The sequence below is a fragment of the Mixophyes fleayi genome, chromosome 1 (genome assembly GCF_038048845.1).
Source record: "Mixophyes fleayi isolate aMixFle1 chromosome 1, aMixFle1.hap1, whole genome shotgun sequence".
NCBI classification, from domain to species: Eukaryota; Metazoa; Chordata; class Amphibia; order Anura; family Limnodynastidae; genus Mixophyes; species Mixophyes fleayi.
The window spans coordinates 355,705,761-355,732,335 of record NC_134402.1 but is presented as its reverse complement, the minus strand read 5'-3'; the positions used below and the strand labels follow the sequence as shown (position 1 = coordinate 355,732,335).

At 41.1% G+C, this 26,575-nt stretch overlaps 1 protein-coding gene across 3 annotated transcripts; it reads left to right on the top strand.

The window, feature by feature from the left end:
• The first annotated feature begins 476 nt into the window (after nt 1-476).
• CCDC62 (coiled-coil domain containing 62) lies at nt 477-24,928 on the top strand. Of its 3 annotated transcripts, none has more exons than XM_075177804.1 (13): nt 477-560; nt 1,104-1,182; nt 1,548-1,740; nt 1,905-2,071; nt 3,872-3,973; nt 5,423-5,594; nt 11,111-11,212; nt 15,330-15,418; nt 16,825-16,913; nt 17,399-17,540; nt 22,000-22,116; nt 22,813-22,895; nt 24,490-24,928. In XM_075177804.1, coding segments are annotated over exons 2-13 (1,290 nt in total). In that variant the 5' UTR covers nt 477-560; nt 1,104-1,149; the 3' UTR covers nt 24,491-24,928. The 3 variants fall into 3 exon arrangements, with proteins under 3 accessions (XP_075033905.1, XP_075033923.1, XP_075033913.1); XM_075177812.1 differs by lacking the exon at nt 477-560 and adding an exon at nt 561-644; XM_075177822.1 differs by lacking the exon at nt 22,000-22,116.
• Nucleotides 24,929-26,575: the final 1,647 nt, after the last annotated feature.

The window sequence follows — 26,575 nt, the reverse complement described above, 5'->3', positions numbered from 1 at the left end:
GGTAAAGGCCATTAAAATGTAAAGTTTAGGTAAATTGCCAATGTGACAATAGAACCTGTGGTGGTGAAATTTGGTACCTTAAGCCTCATCCAAGCAGATGATATTTCCAGCTTCCTCGTGACGTAAAGAAGCATAACTGGACTTAAATAGGTGTAAACTGGTAAATGGGAAACACATACTACTGGCAAATGCTGAGCTGGAATAGAGGCCAAATATTACATTTTCTTAACTTACTAAATCCTGGGACTGACCCTGAAATTTAAAGAAAGTTGAAAAACTTTACAACATATAACTGCCGTACAATTATGCTCACATGTATATTGCATACATTCAGCAGCCTCCACTTCCTCTAGGACGGTGAACAGAGATCTGGGGTCACAGCATAAAATGTTATATCCTATTTATACTCTAGATAACTATTTGCATCCCATTCATCACAATGTATGCAGATAAGAGGTTTGACTTGTAACACGAGATCTCGCGTGATGTGATGTAACATCTCGCGATACGTGGTGTGGAAGCGATTTGAGATTGATGCGGGAATAAACTGAAGGTTCCAGGTCAGAATTCTGCACTCACCTGTGTTACCTGTGGAGGGGGTAGCGGCGCTACCGTAGCGCAAGCATTTCATAACGTCTGACAATGTTGATATGTGATTTCATATGCATTGTATCCGCAGTTAGTACCGATCTGTCACACTCGCACGTAGCATCTGTTTAGTACTGGTAACAGAAACCTAGTATTAGTCAATTAGTACTTTGATGAATTACCTTTTATTATAGTACTGAGTTTTATAGGCTTAGTGTGGCTCCAGCTGTTGATGTTATAGCTGAAGCTCAGAAGGCCCTTGGGCAATTTTGCATTGCTGTCCTACAGGGCATATATGTATATATTGGATCTTAGACGTGTTGAAGTCAAAGATAATATAATTTTCCCATGCTGGCTGTGCTTTTTAAATAATTTGTAAATACACAATTGAGAGGAATATATTTTCTAATATTTATGAATGACATTACATGTTTATAGTCAAATAAGAGATATAAATAGTGATTGTTAATTAATGTGATAATTGGCAAGTTATTATTTTTTATTTAAATTCACAGTATTTACATTAGTTCCATTATCTGAAGAACCAACTATCTGCTCCACATGAACACCTCAAATTCTCATGCCTCACCAAAGGTACAGAGCTATGTATGTGGGGATATTTTAGCATATATGTTGATATACATGTGAAATACAGTACAAATGTATGTACCCCCTCTATTGCACTTTTTTATATTTTTGGATCCCACACTTTTGGAAACAAATTAAATCAATGTTAAAATAAAAAAGAAATCCAATTTACTTACGTTGGTGCCATGTTACACAGTGAGCACTTATATATTAGGTTAACTAACTAGCAATCCTATAATATCTGCATTCTAAGTTTATATTCTATTCCCACTTGCAGTATGGTGTTTATATGTTCCTGAACCCCTACTTTGTTTATAATATCTGTGATCTAAAAAATAATGGAGTGACTTTTATCCTGCACTTTTTTAAAGCTTCTTTATACAGACCTTGAGAATTCTACCATTCAGAAGCAAAGAAAAGAGCTACAGTTATTAATGGCTGAGCTGAAGGATAGAGACAAGGAGCTAAATGACATGCTATCGGTGCATCAGAGGCAGCTGCTCGCTTGGGAGAATGATCGACAGCGAGTTCTCACCCTGGAACAGAAGTGTGCCAGGCTAGAAAGTACGACCGCTAGAAGTTAGAAAACAATGTCTGTGCAAATATCAATAACAATGGTCAAATTGAACTGATTTAAGATCTCTATATATCCTACAGCACAGTGTGTGATGAAAGTATTAAAATACAATAATCGTATTGTAGTCTAAGGTGTTATGTTTACTTATTAGATGAACTGCAGAGAAGGAACGAAATAATCAGATCATTAACCAAAAGGATAAAATTACTGGAGGCCCAGCAGCAGGATCGAAGGACAACCCTGGAGAACACCCAAGAACAACTTCAGAGAGAGTCTTTCAGAGCATCAGAAGCAAGCAGCCACTGTCAAGAATTGGAGGTAACAGGGTCCAAAGATTCAACCATTGCACTACTGCCATCTTGTGGTTAAATGCTCCAACCAACATAATATTTGTTTCATGTAAATTTCTGTGACTCCTCTGCTCTCCTCCTCTGTCCCGCTGTCACCATCCTCTGCTCTCCTCCTCTGTTCCACTGTCACCATCCTGTCACCAACCTCTGTCCCGCTGTCACCATCCTCTGCTCTCCTCCTCTGTCCCGCTGTCACCATCCTCTGCTCTCCTCCTCTGTCCCGCTGTCACCATCCTCTGTCACCAACCTCTGTCCCGCTGTCACCATCCTCTGCTGTCCTCCTCTGTCCCGCTGCCCCCATCCTCTGTCACCAACCTCTGTCCCGCTGCCCCCATCCTCTGTCACCAACCTCTGTCCCGCTGTCACCATCCTCTGCTCTCCTCCTCTGTTCCGCTGTCACCATCCTGTCACCAACCTCTGTCCCGCTGTCACCATCCTCTGCTCTCCTCCTCTGTCCCTCTGTCCCGTTGTCATCATCCTCTGTCCCCCTCCTCTGCCACGATCCCTCTCACTCTGCCCCGCGTCAGGCGCCAGCCATAAAAAAAAAACAAACCAAAGAAACTTACCAATCCATCGGGCGCCGGGACCCAGCAGCCTCCTCTCTCCTGCAGCTTGTTACTGACGTCGATATTCAGTGACAGCTGCAGGAGAGAGGAGGCTGCTGGGTCCCGGCGCCCGACGGATTGGTAAGTTTCTGTGTTTTGTTTTGTTTTATGTCTGGCCCGCGGCACCTCAGTGACAGCGCCGCGGCACCCCTGGGAGCCGCGGCGCACAGTTTAGGAACCGCCGGTCTATGCTATTGTTTTACAAATGTGCTTGACTGGTCCTGTTTTTTGTTTGAGGGTTTTTTTTTTGTTTTTTAATTGCTCTCTTGTGGTTTGCAGTCCTCAGATAGGTTTATCTACTTCTCAATATATTTAAGACCACAAACCTCATTTGTAGGCGGAACTGCAGTTAATCTCATTTATGGCTTTAAACTTGTTTATGAACTATAGCAGTGGTAAGTCACTAAAGCTGGCCACAGCTCATCCCTTTTTGTGTGTGTCCAAATGAATGGCTGTGTTTATGTAACGTCACATCAGTATACAACTGAATGGCTATGTTTATGTACCGTCACATCAGTATACAACTGAATGGCTATGTTTATGTACCGTCACACTAGTATACAACTGAGTATACAACTGAATGGCTATGTTTATGTACCGTCACATCAGTATACAACTGAATGGCTATGTTTATGTACCGTCACATCAGTATACAACTGAATGGCTGTGGTTATGTACCTTCACATCAGTATATGGCTGTGTTTCTGTACCATCACATCAGTATACAACTGAGGCACAAAATTCCGGAGCAGATTGTTCACACACATTACAGTTTTGATCTAAGCATAGTAGGACATTTGGCTGGATAGATGTAAGAGACTTTAATCTCATGATTTCAATACATACACTTCAATCTTCTTAAAGATATTTGCTTTTGGGTGAAAATTTCAAAATGAATACAACTGAATTATCAATAGATTTGACCATCTGTGTTTGCTGACATTGGATTAGTGGAATCCAGTGAATGATGCTTGAAGGTAAGTAAACATTTTATTTCACTGAACTCCATCCAAAACTAAATCTTTGGTTGAACTATCCTTTAATATTTGATAAAGGAACCCTTTAAGACTTTATGGTGATGCCCTAAGTCTTTTCTACTAATGTAATTAATAAATCTCATTTGACTGGCCAGAAACTTGCAATTTCTTGTTATGTCTTTGTAGGAAAAAAATCAAAGTTTGAATGATTCAATGTCTGAGCTATCTGCTCATGTTGGACGATTGCACGCCCGAGAACAAGAGCTTTCCACATTACTGAGACTGAAGGTAATGCAACAGACACTATGATCAGTATTTGTCCACAAACGGTTAACGTATTCCTATAGTTGACTAAAAGGAAAATGTCAGTTTTACACTGTAGGTTTAAAACTGTAAATTAGGCAACAGCTGATCTTTAAACCTTGCCAATAGTAACAAAACACAAGAAACATCACAATGTGTAACACCCAACACTTATATATAATTCATATGAAGCACAGGTACAAGTTCCATTGGGTCAATAGTGCCTTAAGAGCGCAAAAGCGTAGAGCCTTCACACTCTGTTACAAACTCATGCCAGGCTATCCATGTAACCAGAGGGGAGAGGTAGCTATGGGATAAGGGACATCGGTTGTCTCCATTTCAAAACTAAATTGTATCTTGGTGAGAATTTTGCATATGGTGGGAAGAGAGGGGCTCTTCCAATGCAGGCAATGGCTGCTCTGGCAGCTATAAGGATGTGTCCCCAGATATATCTATGATAGCATAGGAGTTGTTCCGGATAGAGGTGGAGACGGGGCTAAAGAAACCACAGTGACTTTCTTCGCTAGGTAGAAAACCTCTGACCAGAGCTGCTGAATAGCTAGGCAGGTCCCGAACACATGAAAGGTGTCACCTACAATAGCGCAGTTGCTCCAACAAAGCTTAGAGTGGTAAGGCCAAATCCTTTGGAGGCGCACTGGGGTAAGGAAAGTCCTATACAGAGGTTTCAAAGCATTTCTCCATGACTGGTACATTTGGACATTTCATGAAGGTTACATTAGAGCCATTGGGCTGGGGAGAGAGTTATATTGAGGTTCAACTCCCATTTGCGCTGTGGTCCAATCTCTAGACAAGAGCAGCTTGATCCTACATCCCAGACAGGATTATTTTACCTGTTGATCATGCAAAGTGTAATACAATCTGAGGAGAGTATATAAAGAGACCACAGCAGTGATTGATTAGAAGAGAGATAGGTTACATGTTCCAGTATGACCTTTTTCCAGGTTAAGATGTTTCATATGATCATGATAATTATTACTATTTTCTGCCCCAAAATTAACCACACATTTGATGTGTTTTTGTTCAGAACTAGCTGCAAATCAATCCCTGCAACCCACCCAGCTGAAATATCTGTATATAGCCTGTGCCAGCCTACTCCCGTGGTCCTCCCTCTCGTTATGGTTCTTATTACTCCTTTCTTTTTTCTGTACCTGTTGTGGTTTAGGACTCTGCATGACTAGTTAAAATGGGAACCTTTGTCATTTCCACATGAGCCTACACTGTATAAATTGGGGGTGCTCTTTTTTACCCCTTCCACACTCCATGCAACAGAAAAATGCTATGCATAGAAATGGTTAGTGGCAGCTGCAGTGCAAATATTGATGGTGCTTTTACAAGTTATTGTCTGTTACCTTCTAAATTGTTTACTTAATTTTTTCCTTCTGAACATACATCATATTCCACTACTCATTCTAGGACAATGATATTGTAGAAGCAACCAATCACATCACAGAATTCACATGTCGATTTAAAGATCTAGAAATGGCACTGCGTGAGACTAGGCTCCGGGAAGCTTCAACTACGAAGGAAGTGGAAGAACTTAAACTTCGGCTAAGAAGGATGAAAACTGAAGTTGATAAGCTGAAAGGTGGGGGATTTTCCTTCCTTCCTTCCACCCTCCTTTCCTCCCATATTGGTACAATACTTCGTGGTTCACAATGCATAGATGGTTGAATATGTTTTACCCCTAGAAGGCAGGACACTGGAAAAATAAAAAACTGACTCCGACTCCTCCCTAACTCCCTGCCTCTCCGCAGTTCTTTTTGTAGTGCCCTGCATTGGAGGTGAGCACAGGGAAGTGTTCAGCAAGGGGAAGCCTTGTTCCAGGTGGTGTCCCTTGTAGACTACCTGTGGAAGAGTGCAGGACCAGTCGGATCCTGAATATGTGACGTTGCCGGACAATAATAGCGATATTGTTATTCCTGCAGCTTGTGCGTGTTCTTCTGTCTTCTTCAGTCTTCAGATTGCCTTCAGTCATTAGTCCAGCCTTCTCAGAGACGTAGACAGAGTAGTACCTGGCTGATGACTACAGTCTCTTGCTTCTCCAGGAGCGTTTGTCCTTCTACGTTGCTCTCTAGCTAGCCTGTGGGTGACAACTGAGGCTCTTTCTTGCTTTACAGTTGACTGTTGTGTTTTCCAGGAACCATGTCCAAGAGAATCCCAGGTGGTCCTCCAAGGCCAAGGAGCTGAAACCCTCTTGATCTATTGTGCACTCGACACCCAAGCACAGTCTTTGGACAGCTTTTCCCTTCTGCCTACCTGGGGAGGAAAGGGTCCTAGTATTTGGGGTATTTTGTCCCAGAACCTATTTAGGCTAGATTCCGAATTCAGTCTGTTTATAGTCCTTTTAAGGACAGTTAAAAACTTACAGGTGCCTTTTTCCCTGTAGCACAAGCGTTCTTTCCCCCAGATTAGACTCCTAGGGGTATATTTACTAAACTGGGGGTTTGAAAAAGTGGACATGTTGCCTATAGCAACCAATCAGATTCTAGCTGTCATTTATTTAGTACATTCTACAAAATGACAGCTAGACTCTGGCTGTTGTAAGCAACATCTCCACTTTTTCAAACCCGCAGTTTAGTAAATATACTCCCTAATACAGTGATGGGCAAACTACGGCCCGCAGGCCAGATCCGGCCCACTTAGAGGTTCTATCCGGCCCGCCAATATTTTTTTTTAAAAAATCATTAAAATATGCATAAAATTATTAGGGCCGACCCTGTGTGTCAGAACCTTCATTTTTATGCCTTCCCAGCTATTTCCTCCATTACACTTCATCCTCCTTCCTAAAAGGACACTTCGTATGTCAATCACTCAAACACCTGCCCGCCCCCTAATGGCTGAAAGTCATGTGAGAAGAGATGGGCTGGGCCATATACTAAGGCGGATTTCGATTGGCTGCTGTGTTGTCAGTTAGTGGCTCACCAGAAAGACGGATCTGCAACAACCTGCTGAAATAAGTGGTGTGTCTATATGATTGCTGCACTTATAGAGGTAACACTGCTATATAACACCCTCCCGTCCCATTCAAAAGATTTGTATTATATATTTCGATATTTGAGTTTTTTAATAAATTATATTGGCCCGCCTAAAGTTTTTATCTTTTTTATTTGGCCCGCTCCTGAAAAAGTTTACCCATCACTGCCCTAGTATATGTTTCGAGCAAGTCTGTAGTGGACCCTTCCTACTCACTTTAAGAAACAGAAGAGAATGCAGCAAGTGCCCCCTCTCCCTCCTTGTCCCTCTTCCTTCTCCCCTACTGTATGATGATGTGCACTGTGGGGCTCTAAATTATAGGGTGCACTATAGGAGGACAGCAAATTACTATGTTACATATGGGTACCAGTGAGTGATATATTTGGGGATACTATGGATTACTGGATGCAATGAGGCTGGGAAAACAGTGTAATATAGTGTAGTTTGTACTAGCGCTGTGTGTAGCAGTGATTGGTAGATATATAAGGGAGCAGTAATATTGTACTGAGCAAGTTATGACATATGGGGCATTGATATATATCGGCACTAGCAGTGATGTGTATTTGGAGTTCTCTGTCTGTCTATATATGCCCTCACACACGCAAGCTAAAAGTACTTATACACTTTTATAAAACATGTAGGAAACGTCATTATGTATATTGTACCATCTATGCAAAACTATTATATTATGTGTAACATTGTGATGGAAGGTTATGTTAATGAGATATATATGTCACACTTGAATGCAGAAATCACAGCTAAGGCGCCTGAAATATGGTGAAACACACAATGTTTATTGCTGGATGCTACAAACCGGATGGTATAGGTATAGAATGAGGATTGCAGGGAGATGCAGAAAGCAAATACCTGTAACACGGCTGATGCAGGTAAACAGGTAATATGAAGGAATCCCAGGGAACCGGTGAATCAGGAGCACAGCAGGAAACGACACAGCAACATGGAACAGCAACAACAATAACTAGCAAGGACTGCCCGGACTGGGCAGACGGCTTTGCAGGGGGCCCGGACTGGGCAGACGGCTTTGCAGGGGGCCCGGACTGGGCAGACGGCTTTGCAGGGGGCCCGGACTGGGCAGACGGCTTTGCAGGGGGCCCGGACTGGGCAGACGGCTTTGCAGGGGGCCCGGACTGGGCAGACGGCTTTGCAGGGGGCCCGGACTGGGCAGCACAGTGAGAAGCCTCAGAGCAGGCAGCACTAACTGGCAACTCGGGCTGAACCGGACAAGACAGAAACACTGTCTGAACCATCAGCAATGTTTCTGGAGCGGACTGGAGGGACAGGACCCTCTGGAGCGGGATGTAGAGGAGGCGCCCTCTCGGAAGCAGCCTGGTAAGGCAGCGCCCTCTCGGAAGCAGCCTGGTAAGGCAGCGCCCTCTCGGAAGCAGCCTGGTAAGGCAGCGCCCTCTCGGAAGCAGCCTGGTAAGGCAGCGCCCTCTCGGAAGCAGCCTGGTAAGGCAGCGCCCTCGGAAGCAGGCTGTACGAATAATTGTTTACACATAACATCGCATGCGCTGGTGAACAGAGCTGTGGCCGCGGCCATACGTCACTTCCGCCTACACATCACATGCTGCAGCGAGGACTTGGAACAAGTCCTCGCTGGAAGGAGAGGTACTAGTACAGCCCGGGACCGGGTAAGTCTCATCCTCTCCAGTATCCGATGCCGCAGGTCTGGACACATACTTTTGTTTCCATCTATATTAATGAGATCACCACCATCACGGATCTCACAGGTGCCCCATAGGACTGTTACTTTCACTGCTGAGGTCCATTGAATACGGGACAGTTACAAGCAGGGCACTATAGAAATTTGCCCCTTGGAAGTTTTTACAGACAACTGGACTTTATACTGGACTGATCTATTTGGCTTCTAAAGTTCCTCTAGTTTGTACATCCAGGACTGTATCATTTTATGATGCTCATTGGATTATAGAGCTTGCATACCTAGAGACTGTCATTTATGTATGATCATTATTTGTTGATCTTGGACAATCATCCCCACTAGGATTTGATATTTGGGCCACTAGGAGCCCCATTCATGCTGTTTCCACTATATTATGTGATGCAATATTATATATTCTTTTACTCTGATAGCTCTGATTGTATACTTTAGGTTGCAACCTATGTGTATGTGTACTCTACTACAATTTGTTTTTCAACTATATATTCATTAAATTGGATATACTTGACACGTACTTTTGGTCACTTTCTCTGGCGCCCTGAGGTCCCCCCTCCCCTTTTTCTATCTATATTTAGAGGGTTGAATCCCACCCCTCACATTCCCTTGAGGCAGCCTTCCACCCTAACACATTTGTGGGAAGCGCAGATTCCAACTCTTCATGAGCAGCACAGCAACATGGACCATGGAACAGCAGCAATAATAACCAGCAAGTTATGCAAGGAATGGCAGGTACAAATAGGGAACACCCAGGTGCAGGAGATAATTGGTGCAACAAGGCAACCCCTACAAGACAGTGAAGCAGGCACAATAGCAGCACCTCTGGTGGATCAGAGGTACTGCTGGTAACACATTCAGTGAAACACAATAATAAAATCCAATCCCAGAGGCAGGAGCTGCTGAGATGAAGCAGCAACCTGACATGATGAGGCAGATCCTGGGAAATATATGATCTTAAATGAAGCTCCACATCTGTGTGCAGTTGTTCCTGATATAAATATTATTGTCCTCCGTGTAATATGTACAGCAAAATGTGTGTGAAGTAGCTGGAAGGAAATTATATGTACTGTGTATGTGGTTGTAAGTCTTGTGTCCAGGATATATACTATGGTGTGCCTGTGAATTATATATAGCGATACATATGTCTAATACATAATTAATTTAGAGTAGAAAAGGAACTGGAAACTGCCTTTGTGAGTAATTTAAAGAGATTAGTTATTAAATGATCATAAGTAATAGTTCCCCCCCCACACACACAACTTTTCATTATATTTGGACCATTGGGGTGGTGAAGTTGCTATCCCAGTGTTCCAAAAGTGTAGAATTCTTGCTTATTGCTTTTAAAATACAGTATCTGCATGTTATCTCCACTTGTGTATTTGTCATGGTAGAAATCTGTGCAGGTTTAATGTGACCTTTCTTTTCAGTTCCTTTTCTATGAGGGCCCTCTGAAGCAAACACGAAACTCTAGAAAATTAAAATTTGACTACGGGTGCTAATAATTTAAATTTGAGCAATATCATCAAGCTGCTATATTGCAGGGAATTGTTGCCACTCCGTAAAGGTTAGAAAAACAAAAAAATCACCAAAGGCAAAAAGCGCTATAAATGATATATGGATGTTATAAGCATACCCCAAGCCAAAACTGGGTATAATGCCAGTTAAAAATAAAGGCTTTCATTTGAATATATTGCTAAAAATCACAAAAAAAATAAATACAATTTTACAGATGGCAGAATTCATACATTGGGATTGGTACTCTCCAAATACACAATTAATGTCGTTCTGGATATTTTTCTATATTAAAAACAGGGAAGTTTAGTTACACATATTGCAAATATATGTTAAGCTGGCCAACTCACACCATGATCAAATGCTATGAGTTTGTTTTTTTTCATCTGGGCTAAAATCTTGCCTGCACACGGCTATTAAAGGCAAGTCTTTCCCAAGCACTAGCAGCCTTGACACACCTGGGACTCCTGACACATGTTGGAATTAATTAATGTAAAGAACTAAAGAATGGGGTGCAAGAGAGTTGGGACTCTGCACTCTCCATGTACAAACTGGGTTTCTTAATATAGAAAAGTAGTTAGAACAACATTAATCATGTATTTTCAGAGTATCCATGATTTTTGTTTATACAATGTTGGGCAACCACCTCTTGTACCCCAATTTGTACATGGAGAGTGCAGAGGCTGAATGCCTTGTGTGTGTGTGTGTGTGTGTGTGTGTGTGTGCGTATAGATATATAGAGTTTTTGAATAATATACCAGAATTAATAAAAACATTATATTAAGGAGCAGCATATTGGATTAAGCTACTTCTATCTGTTCAGCCACTTGTCAAACTCTTTCATTTTTATTGATTTTTCCATGGTGTCCATTCTTATTTAGAGTGAATTTTAAATAGTGTACTGATTTATGTTGTTTAAGATGACCTCAGCCAAAAGACTGTGGAGAACAATGAGCAGAGGGAGGAGATTATTCGCCTAAAACAGGAAGGTGCATACTTGCAGGCTGAGCTGGTTTTCACAGGTTAGTACCTTTTTTTTCTCATTTAGCTTAACAGCATATATTTTATACAAATATTTATCGTTCTTCTGTAGTATGGTAACACAGATGAGGGGTTATATTGCACTACAAGGAGGCAAGGTACTGGTAAAAAAAAAAAATTACTCCACCGTTCCCCTAGATCCCCCTTTCTGCTTATGTGTGTGTGTTTGTTTTTTATTTTAATCCCAATGACATGCATAGGAGATGGTCTCTGAACCCCGGGATGCAGTGCAGGATGAAGGGGGCTGCCCTAAGGGCTGCGAGCTGCGGACTCCCGGCAGCAAAATCCATCCTGCCTTGTGGGAGTTCTTGGTGAAGACCGGGAGGTCCGTTAGAAGGGCTGCACCAATCCTGATAGTTGCCCTCAGTGACCATAACACTTGGACTAGAAGGAGAATGAATCCAGAGTTGTCAAGAGGATGCAGCATGAAATGATATAAACTGCACAGTCATAATCCTGTGAGTCATTTCAGCAACAGACTTCCTTGGCATTGAAAATTCAGGCTTCAGGCTCCATCTTTAGGAAATGGACCCGTGAGCACCAGGGCTCTGCTGTGTCCTAGGGCTCATGGGTGGTTAGGCCTCAATGTCTGACTTCTGAGTAATCAACCAGAAATAATTGATAGAACTGCCTTCAGACGGGTTCTCCCTGTTATGGGCTCCCATGAACCCCCAGTACAGGAAGCCTTTCCATTCCATGGTCTAGGTTTTTTTTGGGCACAGTGATCATTTGGTTATGAAATGCCAAAGGGAAAGGGGATTTTACCTAAACCGCCTTCTGGTGTCCAACAGAGACATTACCTTTGCTCCTGTAGTGAACCTAAATCCCTCAAGTTTCTTTCAAGGAACAAGTCCTTCAAAAGCAGTCCAAGACTGCATTATCAACAGACCAAAGTCATCCCTAGTTCAATCGACTTCCATGGTATACTTTTGGCTACTCTTCCTCATGGTGCTCACTCCAGTTAGTGTTTCTTCCTCAGTACTGCTCCCTCCAGTAATAATTTCTACCTGCCTGACCAGTCCATGCTTGAACATTCAGTTCTGTATATGTGTTGGGGGGGTGGCATGGCATCAACTCTACTCTGGAGGATGCACCTTATGTGCAATTTATTTATTTTTTAACTGAATTTTTATTGGTTTTTACAGGGAACAAAGGTAAATAACAATAAGTCTCATGTGCAATTTCACATGAGCCCCATCCACATTGCACTCCTACCCTCTGGGCACAGGTATCTCGGGCATCTTGCAAATCCCAACATTCTTTCAAAGCTTCTTGCCTCCTTGGTATGGTGGATCTCTCCTACTAGCAGGGAGACTCAATTCCCTCTTGGCAGATGATCACCATGCATGCCAGCCTCTAAGGGAAATTCATCTTTAGCATCATGATTAGGGAATGTAGTCTCTGCCAGAGTCTACTCTAATGATCAATGTCTTGTAGCTCAATGCAGTTTATCTGGCTCTGGGCAACAAGAATTCACTTCTCAAGGGCCAGGCTGTCAGGGTACAGATAGACAATACTGTTATGGCTTACCTGGCTGTCAAGGTCCAGCTGCAGCTCCAGGAACTCTATGCCCCATTGACTGATTCTTCTGGCCATTTGTTCCTTGAGGTGGCGGTCATCTTTCCATGTGTGGCCAGGTGTCCTTCCTCAGTCTCCCGCCTCTAGACCTGTATAAACTGGTTCTCTGAGTTGCTATTTGGTGTATGAAAAGTAATATTAGTTATACCTAGTATTCGCAATGTGTGAACGCTTTATAAATGCTACTGGAAATGGTCTCATGTGATTACAATCTCGATATAATTACCATGTTGAAAACATTAATTACATTATATTTTATATTAACTGAAATAAATAGTTTAAACTTATTTTCAAGTTATTTGTTAAAGATATTAGTGTACAGTAATTGCTGTATCCAATTATTATCACTTTTATCCAATTATTAAACTTCAAAAATGAAAAGCATTCCCCTTATGGCTCAGGATCCTGAGACCTGCAGACTTATCTCCCAAAGGCTGTGGCAACCCCATGGATGTTTTTTGTTTTTGTCTACATTTTATTTTCCGTTCAATTTCTCTAATTCTTTGATCCCATGGGAGGAGTACAGGAACTGTTTATCGTCTTAAAGTTTTCCTCTTCAACAGTCTCTCTGCTTCTTTTTCATAAGGGGTTGCTGTAACTGGCATTAATTGCATCACCCTTAACGCTACAATTCTTAAGCACAATGGCCTTGTTTACTTGATTGAAACTGTGCTGCAGGTTTGAAAGTTGTCTTCCTCCTGCATTTAGGTGCATCAGGATGGACCTCCTAATCCACCCTGTCGTGTTCCTGGAGACCGACTGGGCTTGCTTTGCCACCATCCTCTTTTTGTTATCCCAATTGCGCCCCTCTAAATGCAATAGAAGGAGCTCTGCTGCTACCACTAGGCTCCATAAACGGCACCTAGAACTGCGTCCTTCTGGGTAACTCTCGCTGCTAGTGTACCCCCTTGCTGGTACACCTGGGCTGGTACACCTGACCTCTTTCAGATCAGGGTTGCTGTGGATGGTTTCCCCTAGCCTCTCACAATGCCCACAGCTGCAGGTTAGTGGGTAGAACGTTTTTATTAGACGCTGGGTCCCAACTTCAGAACAGCCGGATAACTGATTAGATTGGTCTAATCTGTAGGTCACAGGAATTACAGCAGGTAAGTAGGCGTCAAAGCAGGATCCTTAAGTAATGCTGTTTCTTTGCTCAAGAAGTCCTTACAAGGACATTTACACGCTAGACTGAGGTACTAGTGATCTTCTAGAAGTTACAGATGGAATAATACAATAACTGTTTTGGACACATAACCTGACCGGAGGTAACCCAGCCCCTTTCCTAGCTGGCACCTCAAGTGTGAGATACTACATCAGAAACTTAGCATCAGGATGTAATATATTCTCTAATCTTGGATTTAACAAAAATCACATCAGTCTGTGATTTCCTACATTTCTTGCTGGTGGTATTATTCATGTAGTTCGTCTATCTTTTTAACAAGAGAGGATAACAGGTGTTTTCAGGCTAAAAAATGTGTTTGTCACTAAATGAAAAGACTTAATTAAAATGAGATTGCCTTCAGAGGTTACAAAAACAAATGTCTTCCTACATGGCATACAGCCTCAGAAATCAATACATTTCCAATTTAAAAAAATCAGTAGATTTGCGATGACATATATTGGCGCACTTTGCTACTAATTAAAATAAATTTATACAATAAGTTATCTCACAGGCTTTGGGGGAGCACAGTTTTGCTAAGAAGGATTGTTTTGTATTTTTGGGGTTTTTTCTACTCTACTTTTTCTGCATGAGTGATTGGAAAAAAGCTTTGCCCAGAGTTCTTTGAAGTTGAAGGTTTCTGCTCTTGAACAGAATGAATGTCCAGTCATCCAATTGCTGCCTTTGTGCAGGCTGTCTTTGGTACAAAGTTCCTCTAGACCAACATGTCTCAAATGTTGTCCTTTAGTTTCATTAACAATGCATATTTTTAATATCTTTGATTTGGAGCAAAGGTATGTTAAATGCTGTGTGACACATTTTAAAAGATCCACTGGTGGTACTACAAGTTTGACTTGTGATTCTGTGAGGTGACCTGGATAACCAGCACTGTTAGTGGTCCCTGAGGACTGTATATGTGAAACTCTCCTCTAGTCAGCTGTTTTGTTAGGCTTTCCTTTAAGTTCAGTACATTCCACCATCTGTGTACTTCTACTGAAAAGGGAATTTGTGGTTACGGTCAAATCCTTTTCTCCATGGCTGTTGGGGAAATAGATCAAACCACCTTGGAATGCTCGGTTACTGTTCTATCTTCTATCCTTGCTGGGCTTATTGTAATTGTGCAAGTGCAGGGGAGCAGTAGGGTTATATGGGACAGAAGGAGTTAGGGTTTTTTCCCAGTGCGATACCTCATGGGGGTAGCCCACTTTGTGTGTCTTTGTACAGCCTTAGAGGAAAGGGCTTAATAGTAATTACAAAAAACACCCTTTTTATTTAGCAGTTTCACACTCAAGGGTATAAATTTGGGGGTTTACATCAACAATGCGGCTGATCTTTACATCAGCTGCTTATTTGTTTTACAGGAGAAAGAGAGAGACGTAAAGATCAACTCCTTCAGCTATCAAAATCAAAACAAGAGCGAACAGACACAGAACTGCAGAACCTGCGACAGGTTAGACTTGAAGGTGGTTCTTTGTAATTCGCATCTTTCCATATTTTTATTTACTTTATGCTGGACATAAACATGTAAGTAGCAATAAGCTAAAAATGCAGTTTCACCCCTCATTTGGCAAATGTTTATATAGGTCTTAAAATCGTGCTTTTGCTTTTTTCGATTAAAACATTCTATAAACATTGTGGCCGTGGATGCTACAGTTATCCAACTCCAACTTTATCACCCGAATCCCCACCACCATTGTTTAAGGAGGGAGGTGCAACAGTGTGGAAGGGCTTGGATTAGACATTAAGGGGTAGATTCAGTTATGAGCGAAGTTCTGTAGGTGAGACTGGGTGGGATGTTAGGGTACTAAAACATTGCTCATTTTTGTGTGCAAGCAGAAATAAATGATATTTTATGTGCTGTAATACTAGGAAGTGAATGCAGGAGTACATCACACGAGGTTCCAATGGAACATAGTGCTTATTTGAACCTGCCACTAAATCTAGCCCCAAAATGAGTGAAATGCTAAATATTGCATCAACATCATTCTAAGACATGTAAAAATGTAGTAAGAAGCTGAATGCTATCAGCCTGGGTGTGTTGGCACTAACAGGACCACGTGTAAGCTGGAACTGTTCTGAGTAAGCACCAAATGTCTGGAGCTCATACAATATGGCTATCCATATGTGTGGCCAAAGTGAACCATTATCCTGTCACTCAGCACAAAGTCAAATTGCAGGATTGTGCTGTTTGTGTCCAGCTTACTATACCTACAGTAAACTGGATCTAATCATATCTGGCAAGTTGATTACATTAAATACGACTTCATGCTTGCCAGCCAAACAGTGTTTTATGTGATGACAATATGATCCTATTAGAATGAATTCAGAGTAAAGAGTAAAAAATTGAGTCGTCACACAATCACAATTAACACACATTTGAAGTCCTCGGCCAACTAGGAAATAGGTTTGGGAACTCTCCAAATTATCACTCTGTGTGGGTGGTTAGTTTGATTAAAAAATCTGGCTGAATAAGTTTATCACCTATTGTGTGGCCAGTAAATATATGTCACCAATTAGAGTTCCTCATAAACTGCCAAGCTGATGTATATAGTTGTCACTAGTGTTTAGGGAGTGATATTTATTGTAAATAACTTGCGTCTACCAGTAATGTAAAAATGCTTTAAGTATACATAAAAATGATTTATTTATATATATATATATATATATAATGTGTGTGTGTGTATATATATATATATATATATATATATATATATATATATATATATATATATATAAAAATATCAATGTTTAATTTATATGTGTTATTGAATATGTCTAGCTTATTTTTGTTTGCTATGTATAATGCATCCTATAGTTCAGCATGTATAGGTCACATGCATTGTCTTCTCATAACAGATTTACATGAAGCAACAGCATGACCTTCAATTTCTGTACCTGACATTGGAGAGCTCAGATGATAAGACACCCGCACAAGTGGATGTCGGGTAAATATAAATACTCATCAGATTCCTCTAGACACCATCACCTTATTCTCTCTTCATTATAACAGTGAGTGACACGTGTGATGGGTCCCATTGGTGATCAGCTCAGTTGTCAGCATTATCATAAAGCAGGTTACTGGGTTTGGTGTGATTTTATAATCCAGCAAAATCCATAAATCTAAGCTTTGCAAATAATGCACTTTAATGCTTCAGAATATATACTTTACACATACCTAAAATGCATGAAGCCAATAACTTAATTTGTTTATTCTTTAATAGACAGAACATTTAGATTATGTTGTGTGTGCTCCATCATGGTTGTAGGAAATGGCAGGGATAAATCTGTTGATTTCAAAGGTTGCAACACTTGTTGAGGAATTTTCACATTCAACAAGGACATATACTTTGTAAGTTTATGCCCAACCAATGTGATTGTCATTAGATTTTGCACATAGGAATATATTGACGCATCTGTTTTATTTTTTTAGCGGTGGTCCATTAGATATCAAATCTTTGGACTCTACTGAAAGAGATGGATTTATAGGGAGCAGACACTCTGACTTATTGTCAGACCTGAAATCGCCACTAATGCAGTCATCCCTCAAAGACTCAGGAAATCTCAGATGCCAAGTAAGTGGTTCTACATCACACATGGTAAATTGTAAGGCATCATAAACATGAACAAATACATTATTTTTCTTTCTGATTTTCCAAAATATTAACAAACATTGAAAAAACTTGTTCCAGGGCTACTGCTGCTTTTGTATATATAGTTTCCTAAAACATAATTATAGGTAATTGTATATAGAAATCTTGGAGTAACTTCTGTACTCTGCTTATTTCTTATTCCTGATCTCCTAATCTCCACAACAGCCTCTATTCATGCAGGTATTTTTATTTTACATTGGGCTGTACACTTTCTGCATTTAGTTTTCATTTTCTGCTCATCTGGATGTTCCTCTACTTTGAAATCGATGGGCATAGAACAACCCATGTCCAATGCGACCCTCAGAATGTTCACAGCAGCATTTCAGGAGATGAATGTTCTGATTTTATGAAAGGCAGTGAACTGTCCATGTGTGTGATTCTGATAGGCTAGGGCTGCAGACTGAGAATGTGATAATTGAAGGTGCAGGGTTCCCCAAAGACATAGACTAATGATGTGAGACTTCTCTTAACATCAGAAAGCAGGAAGATTGTGATGTCAAATACTCATCGGCATGGAACAAAAATCATACATCTAACTTGTGTTACAATATTTATAAGTATCTAGAGCAGTGGTGGGCAACAGGTAGCCTGCGGCCCTACTGTAACATCATGTTGCCCCTCACTGATCTAGAGACACCAGGGGCAGCAATATATATTCCATACTTGCCTACATTTGAAAATACTCCTCCAGGAGATCAGGGGGTGGTGGGCGTGTTGAGGACGGGGCCCGACGGGTCACATCATTTGGCCCCACCCCCAAACTATCAATCGCTGTTTTCGACCACTTACAGCAGGGGGGCCACTATGACACGCAATTCACGTCCTAAGTGCTCCCCGCAACTATTGTGGCCATTAGAAACCGGGAGGTTTGCCGGCTCGTCCGGGAGGACTCCCAGAAATTCTTGGGGGTCTCCATTATATATTTCACTGTCATGCTGCTGTGTAAGTGCAGATTTTTGATGCATTTAGGGGCACACACCCTACCACTGGTAAGGGGTGTCCTATGTAGATTTACATAGGCTTTCCAGAAAAAGTCTAAATAAGTAAAATAATTTAGATTTTTTTTTTTATAATAGGGGATAGGTACTCATATCATATCAAACTACCTTGCCTCTGATTTGCAGCAAGGCAAAACGAATGAAATCCTAGCTGCATACCGACAGAAATTGTTTGACTATCTCTACACTCCTCCTTTCTGAGGAACTCTTCTTTGTTTCCCAACCCACACCTTATCTAGTGATTTGTGAGCTTGCAGCCAGAGTCCTTCTTTGTGTATAATCAGTTGTCTTGACCTCCTTCACCATGACATGTAAGGTGCTTTGTAAGTTATATGTGCTGTATAAACAAACGATTACTTTTTTTTCTATAGTAAAACAAATGCTAGAAAGAAGCAGCTTAGACTACACTACTTACTAAAAGGTGACTTTACGGCTTATGACAGTTAGTGAATTCAAAAGTACATATCAGTTATAAAGCCAGTTTAAAGATTAAATGCGCTATTATTGCTGGGTCACCTTTTTTCTGTTCTATATTTTAATCCCCTGCCCTTCAAGTAATTGATTGTTAATGATTTACTATTTGATTTACGCAGTAGCCAAGTTTATTTGATTACAAGGAAAAAAGGAAGTACTGAAATATTCTAGAGAGTATTTTGTTTTCACATTCCCAATCCAGTTATCTCATGAAGTCCATATTTTTGAATGAAGGAAAGTCAAACAAACAAATTATTTTTGTGGCAATTGTCATACCTAGATGAGCTCTACTTTTACTGTGCTTCATACATTCCATTATAGGACTCTTTCAAGATGAGCTGTTTATAATAGAATATTATATTATAATAGACCATTTAATTCTGTGTCCAATAAAAGAATAAATTCATCTACAGTTACTTGCAAACATCAATATCTGTTTCTTGGAATAGCCTTATGCTAGTGCATACCAGTGGGTTTTCTGTTCCAATGTCATTGGGACAGGACAATCCATAAAATAGGTTGACTCCTCCTCCGAGCTCTAGACACCCCTGGTACAGGAAGTAGCTGCTGGTTTTGTTTGTGTTGCTGTTCTGTAAATTGGAACTAGGAGTTTATGCAATACTGTTATTAGTTAGGCACAAGAGACCAGAAGACTGTGGGTATGCTCAGTAGCGGAACTACAATTGGTGCAGCAGGTGCGGTGCACCAGGGTCCACGGAGATAATGGGGTCTGCTGCACGGGGAACTAGTGAGCTGTGGGCCCCGGTTCCCTCCTCCAGGGCCCACAGCTCACTAGTCTATCACCACCTGTACCAGTCCTTTCATTTACATGCCAAGGAACATAATCAGGCCATCCAGCTTTGTGTACGTAGTCACCAGCCTAACTCCAGAGACGCAAGCCAGTCTGGTGTGATGGCTTTTCCCTATTTGGGATGAACTTTCCTTGACAATTTTTTTTATTTTATAACGTTTAGGCCAATTATGTCTATAATTAAGTCTGTCATCTCAGGCAACGGGAAGTCATGTCACCACTCTATCATAGACCGCTAGATGCGGTAGTGTACCTTTCCTGCTTCTTTATTTAGTGCTCCTCTCCTTCCTTTCACAGGCAGCCATCTTTTCTTCAGCCATAGTGAGTGTGTCCTAGCCGTTTCCTTATATCTTTTCACCACATATGAAGAAAAGTAACCTCTCCTCTTCTCTCCATTCTAGGCTGCATACATTTCTCCCTCTCTTAACCCTCTACATGTCACAAGCCTTACTTAGAATGGCTTAGGCTAAGAAAAAAAAAGTAGTTGTTGCGGAAAATATTGCAAAATTTCCCACCTCGACACCTCCAAGTCTAGATGTAATGCCAGTGGCCTGCCCATACTGTTTTTAAATCTAAAAATACAAGGGGAGCACATAGCCCACAGCAAAACCATATCAGATGCTTCACAACAAAACAGACTATTTCACTTTCAATACACTACCTGCAGAGACTCCCGTAGTAACCTCTGATTCCTCTGTCTAAAATTCATGCCTAGAATGGTTTAGAACTCTGGTTTTGCAAGCAAACGTGTAGCTGCAGTGGTTGCAGAAACTGTTCAGGGAGCAGCTCAAGAGTTTGGGGGTAGTGGCGTCTTGTCTAACAAAAAGGTCCTGCCTCATCGTCTTTCTCCTCCGGTTGTAAGGGGGCATTGCATGCTTTAAGGAGAACTTGACAAAAGACCCCTGTTCACCAACTCTATGCAGAGTGCCCTCAAGAATGAGGACAAATCCTTAATGTCCACTACTCTGAAAAATGACTAACTTTTTTAAAAGAGTTGCTGACAACCCTCAAATTCAGGGATCCTTAGAGTACAGAAGAAAAAGAATCCAGAACAGTTGCTGTGTTTAAATTCATCAAGGACATTTTGGATCAAGGATAGAAACAACCTCATGTACATATACTCCATTTGGCAAACATTTTATCTTAACTTTTCAATTCTTGAGTAGTATTCTTCGGTTGGACAAACCTCCAAGAGTAGATTTGGCTGTTTAACGCCTGTTTTGGCAGACAACCCTAATACCAAAGATGTGGCTTAATTTTTTAACTTACTGGACAGATTCATTGAGACCTCTCCAAAATCAGCTGCAATCATCCAGATCATCAGCCTATCACATATTACAGAACACTGGGACCAGGAAGCTCACAGTCAATGGGACTCATCACCCTGATCTATCCAGACAAGTAATACAGATTTTGTCAAATGCGTCCTTTACTATTATATGCCTAGCAGCCAGGTGATAAGGGCCATTTCTGAAAATGCAGTTTCACTTCATGCGCTTACCGACCACTATTTGTAAGAGTAAGTGCATGGATTTGCATGTCAAGGTGGTGTCATTTTTGGGGGTGGGGTGGGAGTTGCACTTTCTGATCGAAAGAGCTAAGCTATAAGTGAACCTAATCTGAGCAATAAACGCATCCATGTATAGCAAATAGGGCCCATCCTCAGGAACAACTACCTTTTACCTGTTTTGGAGAGCTAGCTTCTTCTTTTTCATGCTGTTATTTTACCTCCAGTGAACCTGCATGGAAAAGGAGCAGACTGCAAGCCAGCCATAATGCTTCCGTAGCACTTGAGCTCAATCGAAGCACTAGGGATGGATTGAGTCCTGCACTTTGAAAGCCAACTTAATTCAGGTAATGAGGTGTCCCTATTTGCTATACATAAGAAGGGATATCTAAAGTAGACAACCCATTTTGAATTGTTATAAATCTTAAGATTCCTATAATATTAATATTGCACAAGAGCAATACAAGGGGCAAACGTTGTATGTTATAGCTGTGCCATAAAACATACTTTTGTAATAAAAGAAAAAACGCACGGCCTGGTGGTGACAGAATATTATTGAAATGGGTTCTTCATATTTTTTTTCCATGGAAGCAACTGTATTCTCCAACAACTAAGCTGCAGCGTTTATTGGTGGAGTCTCGTCAGATGGTTGCAGATCTTGAACTGGGCACTCTGCTCTCTGGTCCATACTGCACCTTTAGCAAGCTAGTAAGTAGCAGTGGGGTCAACTTAGGAGAATTGCTTGGTGGGCTGCTTATCATGGTTAACTTTCTGCTAATTACAAGGTTTTGACAATCCAAGGACAACCCCTTGTTTGTTTCACTAAATTGTTACTTACTTATTACGGGTACTTTACAGAACTAGTCCACCTTTGCAAAACTAAACAGAAATGACTTCAGTTTGCACCCGAGTATGTATGTTCAATGGCTTGGCCAGGGTAAAATGTATATCTCACAGCTCAGCATGTCATACCATCTATTTAATTGAATTTGAAAGTGCCAGTTCGAGACACGCACAATATTATATCAGTATAATTTGCCAAGAGGGGGATAGTAGGTTGACTGTAGGTTTGTGAATGTGTTATATTGCAAATTTGTTTTCAGTTATACTGATGGAGAGTGGAGTGTGCCTTTTTTTAGACACATTATACACTATGGTGAAAGTTGGTGGGGTCACTGTATTAGTCACACCCACTGCTATAATCTTGTTTGTGAGTCCAGCAGGGCTAAAAGCAGACATTGGGTTCTGTACCAAGCAATTGATCATGCTGTTTAAGAGCCATGCTCCAGAATTCAGTCAATTGAATGGATACTAGAAAGATGATATTACAGTGTTTGTTCTCTTATACAAGTAAAAAAAAAAGAAGAAAAAAATAACTTTTTAACAATTCATTTTATTTTACAGAACATGACTGAAGGCTCCCTGGATACCAATTTTACACAAATTGATAACATTGATGCAAAACCAGAGAATTTGGACAGCTCATGGTAACATTTTGGTGTAGAGCAGAGGTTTATGTAAAATGTTTATAAAATAAAACATGTTTGTATGATTACTTATTTGTCATAGCTATGCAGTTCTGTAACATGATGCCCTTGATAGCTCTGCCTCTCTCGGTGGCACTGGTGTCATACACTCATGTCTTTCCTCCGTTATGCTGGGCAGCTTGAGAGATGCAGATGTCTGATATCATCAGGTGCTGCATTTAAAAGACTGCTCAGTACATTGCCTTCTGGTCTTCTGTGTTGCTGTTAAAGCAGTGGTTTCCAGTGTGTGGCACCCTTCGTATTTGAGTCAAAATACCGTAATAAGTATTTAGGTCACGACAGAAATACTTAGTAAGTTGTTTGCAAAAATAATATACATAAATCCAAGGGAAAAGAATTTTCTTATATATTTTTTTCAATTATATTTCTGTCAAAGAATAATTTACAGCTAATATTAAGAGGAATAAGATCAAACAAAATAAAACATGTACAAAAATCATCACGCTGTGCCCCTTCACCTTTACACTGTCTGCCCCTCTTCATCCACACACACTGTCTGCCCCTCTTCATCCACACACACTGTCTGCCCCTCTTCATCCACACACACTGTCTGCCCCTCTTCATCTACACACACTGTCTGCCCCTCTTCATTCTTTTGACACCTCCATTGCTGTTTCCTTTCACCTTCCCCTCTGTTTCTTTACTTACCATACTTGGCCTTCTTTCTTCTATATCTTCTGCCTTCTCTTCTATCTTCTTACCAATGCTGCAGCGCCCAGGACCCAGCGTCCTCCTCTCTCCTGTCGCTTCTCACTGAATATGTCGGGCGTGATGATGTCAGTGAGGAGGAAGGAGGACGCTGGGTCCTGGGCACTGGCGCATTGGTGTCCCCTGGCCGCAGCACCCCCGTGACAGCGCCGCAGCACCCCTGGGAGCGCGGCGCACACTTTGGGAACCGCTGTGTTAAAGTCATCTTGTCCCATTACCATTCCTGCCTGTATTCTGACCATACCTGTTCACTAGTGACACTTTATCTTTGCATGCATTTTGTCTCAGAACTTAAGTTGCATATGTAAACACTTCAACTGTGTCTTGCTGCAATTGTTCCTTGTTAACTGCTTAGTATGGCTAGCAAGACTGCAACCTGACGAAAACCAGGCTTCCATTAGTTCTGCACCTCAGATGAGCCTGGGTTAACCTTCAAGCAGCAAACTCTGTACAGTTCTTGTACCTTTTGACAGTTATTGTGTTACAGTCATACAAACCTAATGTCCTACATAAGTTAAACTACAGCGCTAATCTAGTATTTTACCTATATCATTCATTCTTTCATTTGAAAAGACAGTTGCAATATCACAACCTTTGTTAAAGCCTACTTTAAATTATTTAAGCATTCCAAAGTACAGATGCCAGATAACAAAAATATTTCAATTTACCATAACAGTTCTACCAAGCAACTGCTAAGTTTATATTATTGCCTCAAAGTTTACTTTGTTTCATATTTTTTTTGTTCCAAGGCATATTTATATGCACTGTATTCATGGAAGATTTTAAACATAATATAATTTATTGTGTTTGTCTTTTTGGTCAACAGATTCTTTCCTCAAAGTGCTGAAGAATTTCGAAGGCAATTCAAGCGTTTCACAGAGTATTTGTGATTTAAGAATTATTTTGTAATAATATGCACAGAATTCTATATAAACTCTTTACTGTATTTTTGTATAGCCGATTTCTTGAAAAAATAACATACGTTACTTGGATCTGTAAATTATAAACGTTTCACCAAATAACACTATGTATGGACCTGGCAATGATTTGATCTATATTATGATGGCGCAAAGCTTTATTATGTTAAGTCTTTGGCAGTGTGCCCTGTTGATTGCTCCTCTAGGAGGGTGCTTTCAGTCATTACCATAGCAGTGAACACACAGCTTCACACCAGTATTAGGTATAAAACACATACTGCTTCCAGGAATTAAAGCATTTTTTGGTAACTACTTAATTAACCCAACACCCCACATATAGCAAATAGTGAGTCCAGTATTTATGGACATAGTAAACTACATAATGTCAACATTTTGCTGCACAGATAAATTTTGAAGGACGCCTTTCACTCTGATATTGTTCCCTCTACTCCCTTCTATCTCCTTGGGTTCTTGAAGATTCTGGTCTCTGCTGTCTGCTTTTCTCTCTTGGTTCACTGAGAGAAGAGGTACAAATAGGCTGTTTTGATCTCCACTACAACCTCTGTATAGACAACACACAAATCTATCTCTCCTCCCCTGACTTTTGCCCTTTTCTTTTAATCCCATCTGTCCAATTACCTTTCCACCATCTTCATCTGAATGTCCCACTGCCACTTAAAGGTCAACATGTCCAAAACAGAGATCTTCCCAACCTCTAGTGTCACTACTCCACTTCTAGTTCCCCTGATGGTTGACAACGTTACACTCTTGCCTGTTCCCCAAGCCTGCTGCCTTGGTATCACCCTTGACTCTTCCCTCAACATCACTCCACACATTCAGTTCCTTGCGCAGTCCCATTGGCTCGTCCTTCAAAGCACTGCCACAATTTGCCTTTTCTCACTCAGGATATTACCAATACCCTAATTTATCCTCTCATGCAAACTCCTACAATCTAGCCATCCCTTCACCCGTCCTTCCCCTCTATAATCTGGCGTAAATGCTGCAGTGAGACTGATCTTCCTCTCTTACAGTTCTATATCCACTGCACCACTCTGCAATATTCAACATTGGGTTGTTGTTTCATCCAGAAATCAATTCATGCTACTTGACCTCGCCTTCAAAGCCCTCACCAACTTCTACCCTTCATACAACTCTCACTTAAACTTTAGATACACTGCCTCTGGCCTTTTTTAATCTGCCTCTGATCTACACCTCTCCTCTCTCGTGACCACCTCACTCCTGCCTCAAAGACTTCTCCCGTGCTGCTCTCCCCTTATGGAATTCTGTACCCTGCCTGAACAGACATAATTTTTTAAGTGCTTCCACAAAACATACCTTTTCGATATAGTTTATCCTACCCCTCCACCTGATACTGCTGCCTCTGCTTTTGTAACAGTACCATGTCCATCCATATAGGGTCATGGGTGATACCATACATTGTGGAAATTAGAAACTTTGTCCCACAGAAGGCTCATAATATATTCCATTGATACTATGTACCATACCTGTGAGAAAATCACCTGAAAACATGGGGGGGGGGGGGGGGCTGTGGCAATCTGCAAACTTGCAGCAGGACAGACATGCTGTACCAGCTTGTTGCTATGTTTAGGTAGAGTTTTCACCGGGAAGCAGAGCAGCAGGACCAGTGGGTCAGGGGTGACTTCACTGTCCAGAATCTGAGTTGGGAGAGCAGATACCTGGAGTCACAGGTTGGAAATATAGGGGCATTGCCACCAAATATGAAAGAAAGACCCCACTTTCCCACATGCCCTCCAACAGAGATCTGACGTGCCTGGGTAAAGTCTATGTTGCCTTGTGAGTACCATGTATCATCTAGTGCAGTGATAGGCAAACTTTTTCAGGAACGGGCCAAATAAAAAAGAAAAACTTTAGGCGGGCCAATATAATTTATTAAAAAACTCAAATATCGAAATATATAATACAAATTTTTTGAATGGGACGGGAGGGTGATATATAGCAGTGTTACCTCTATAA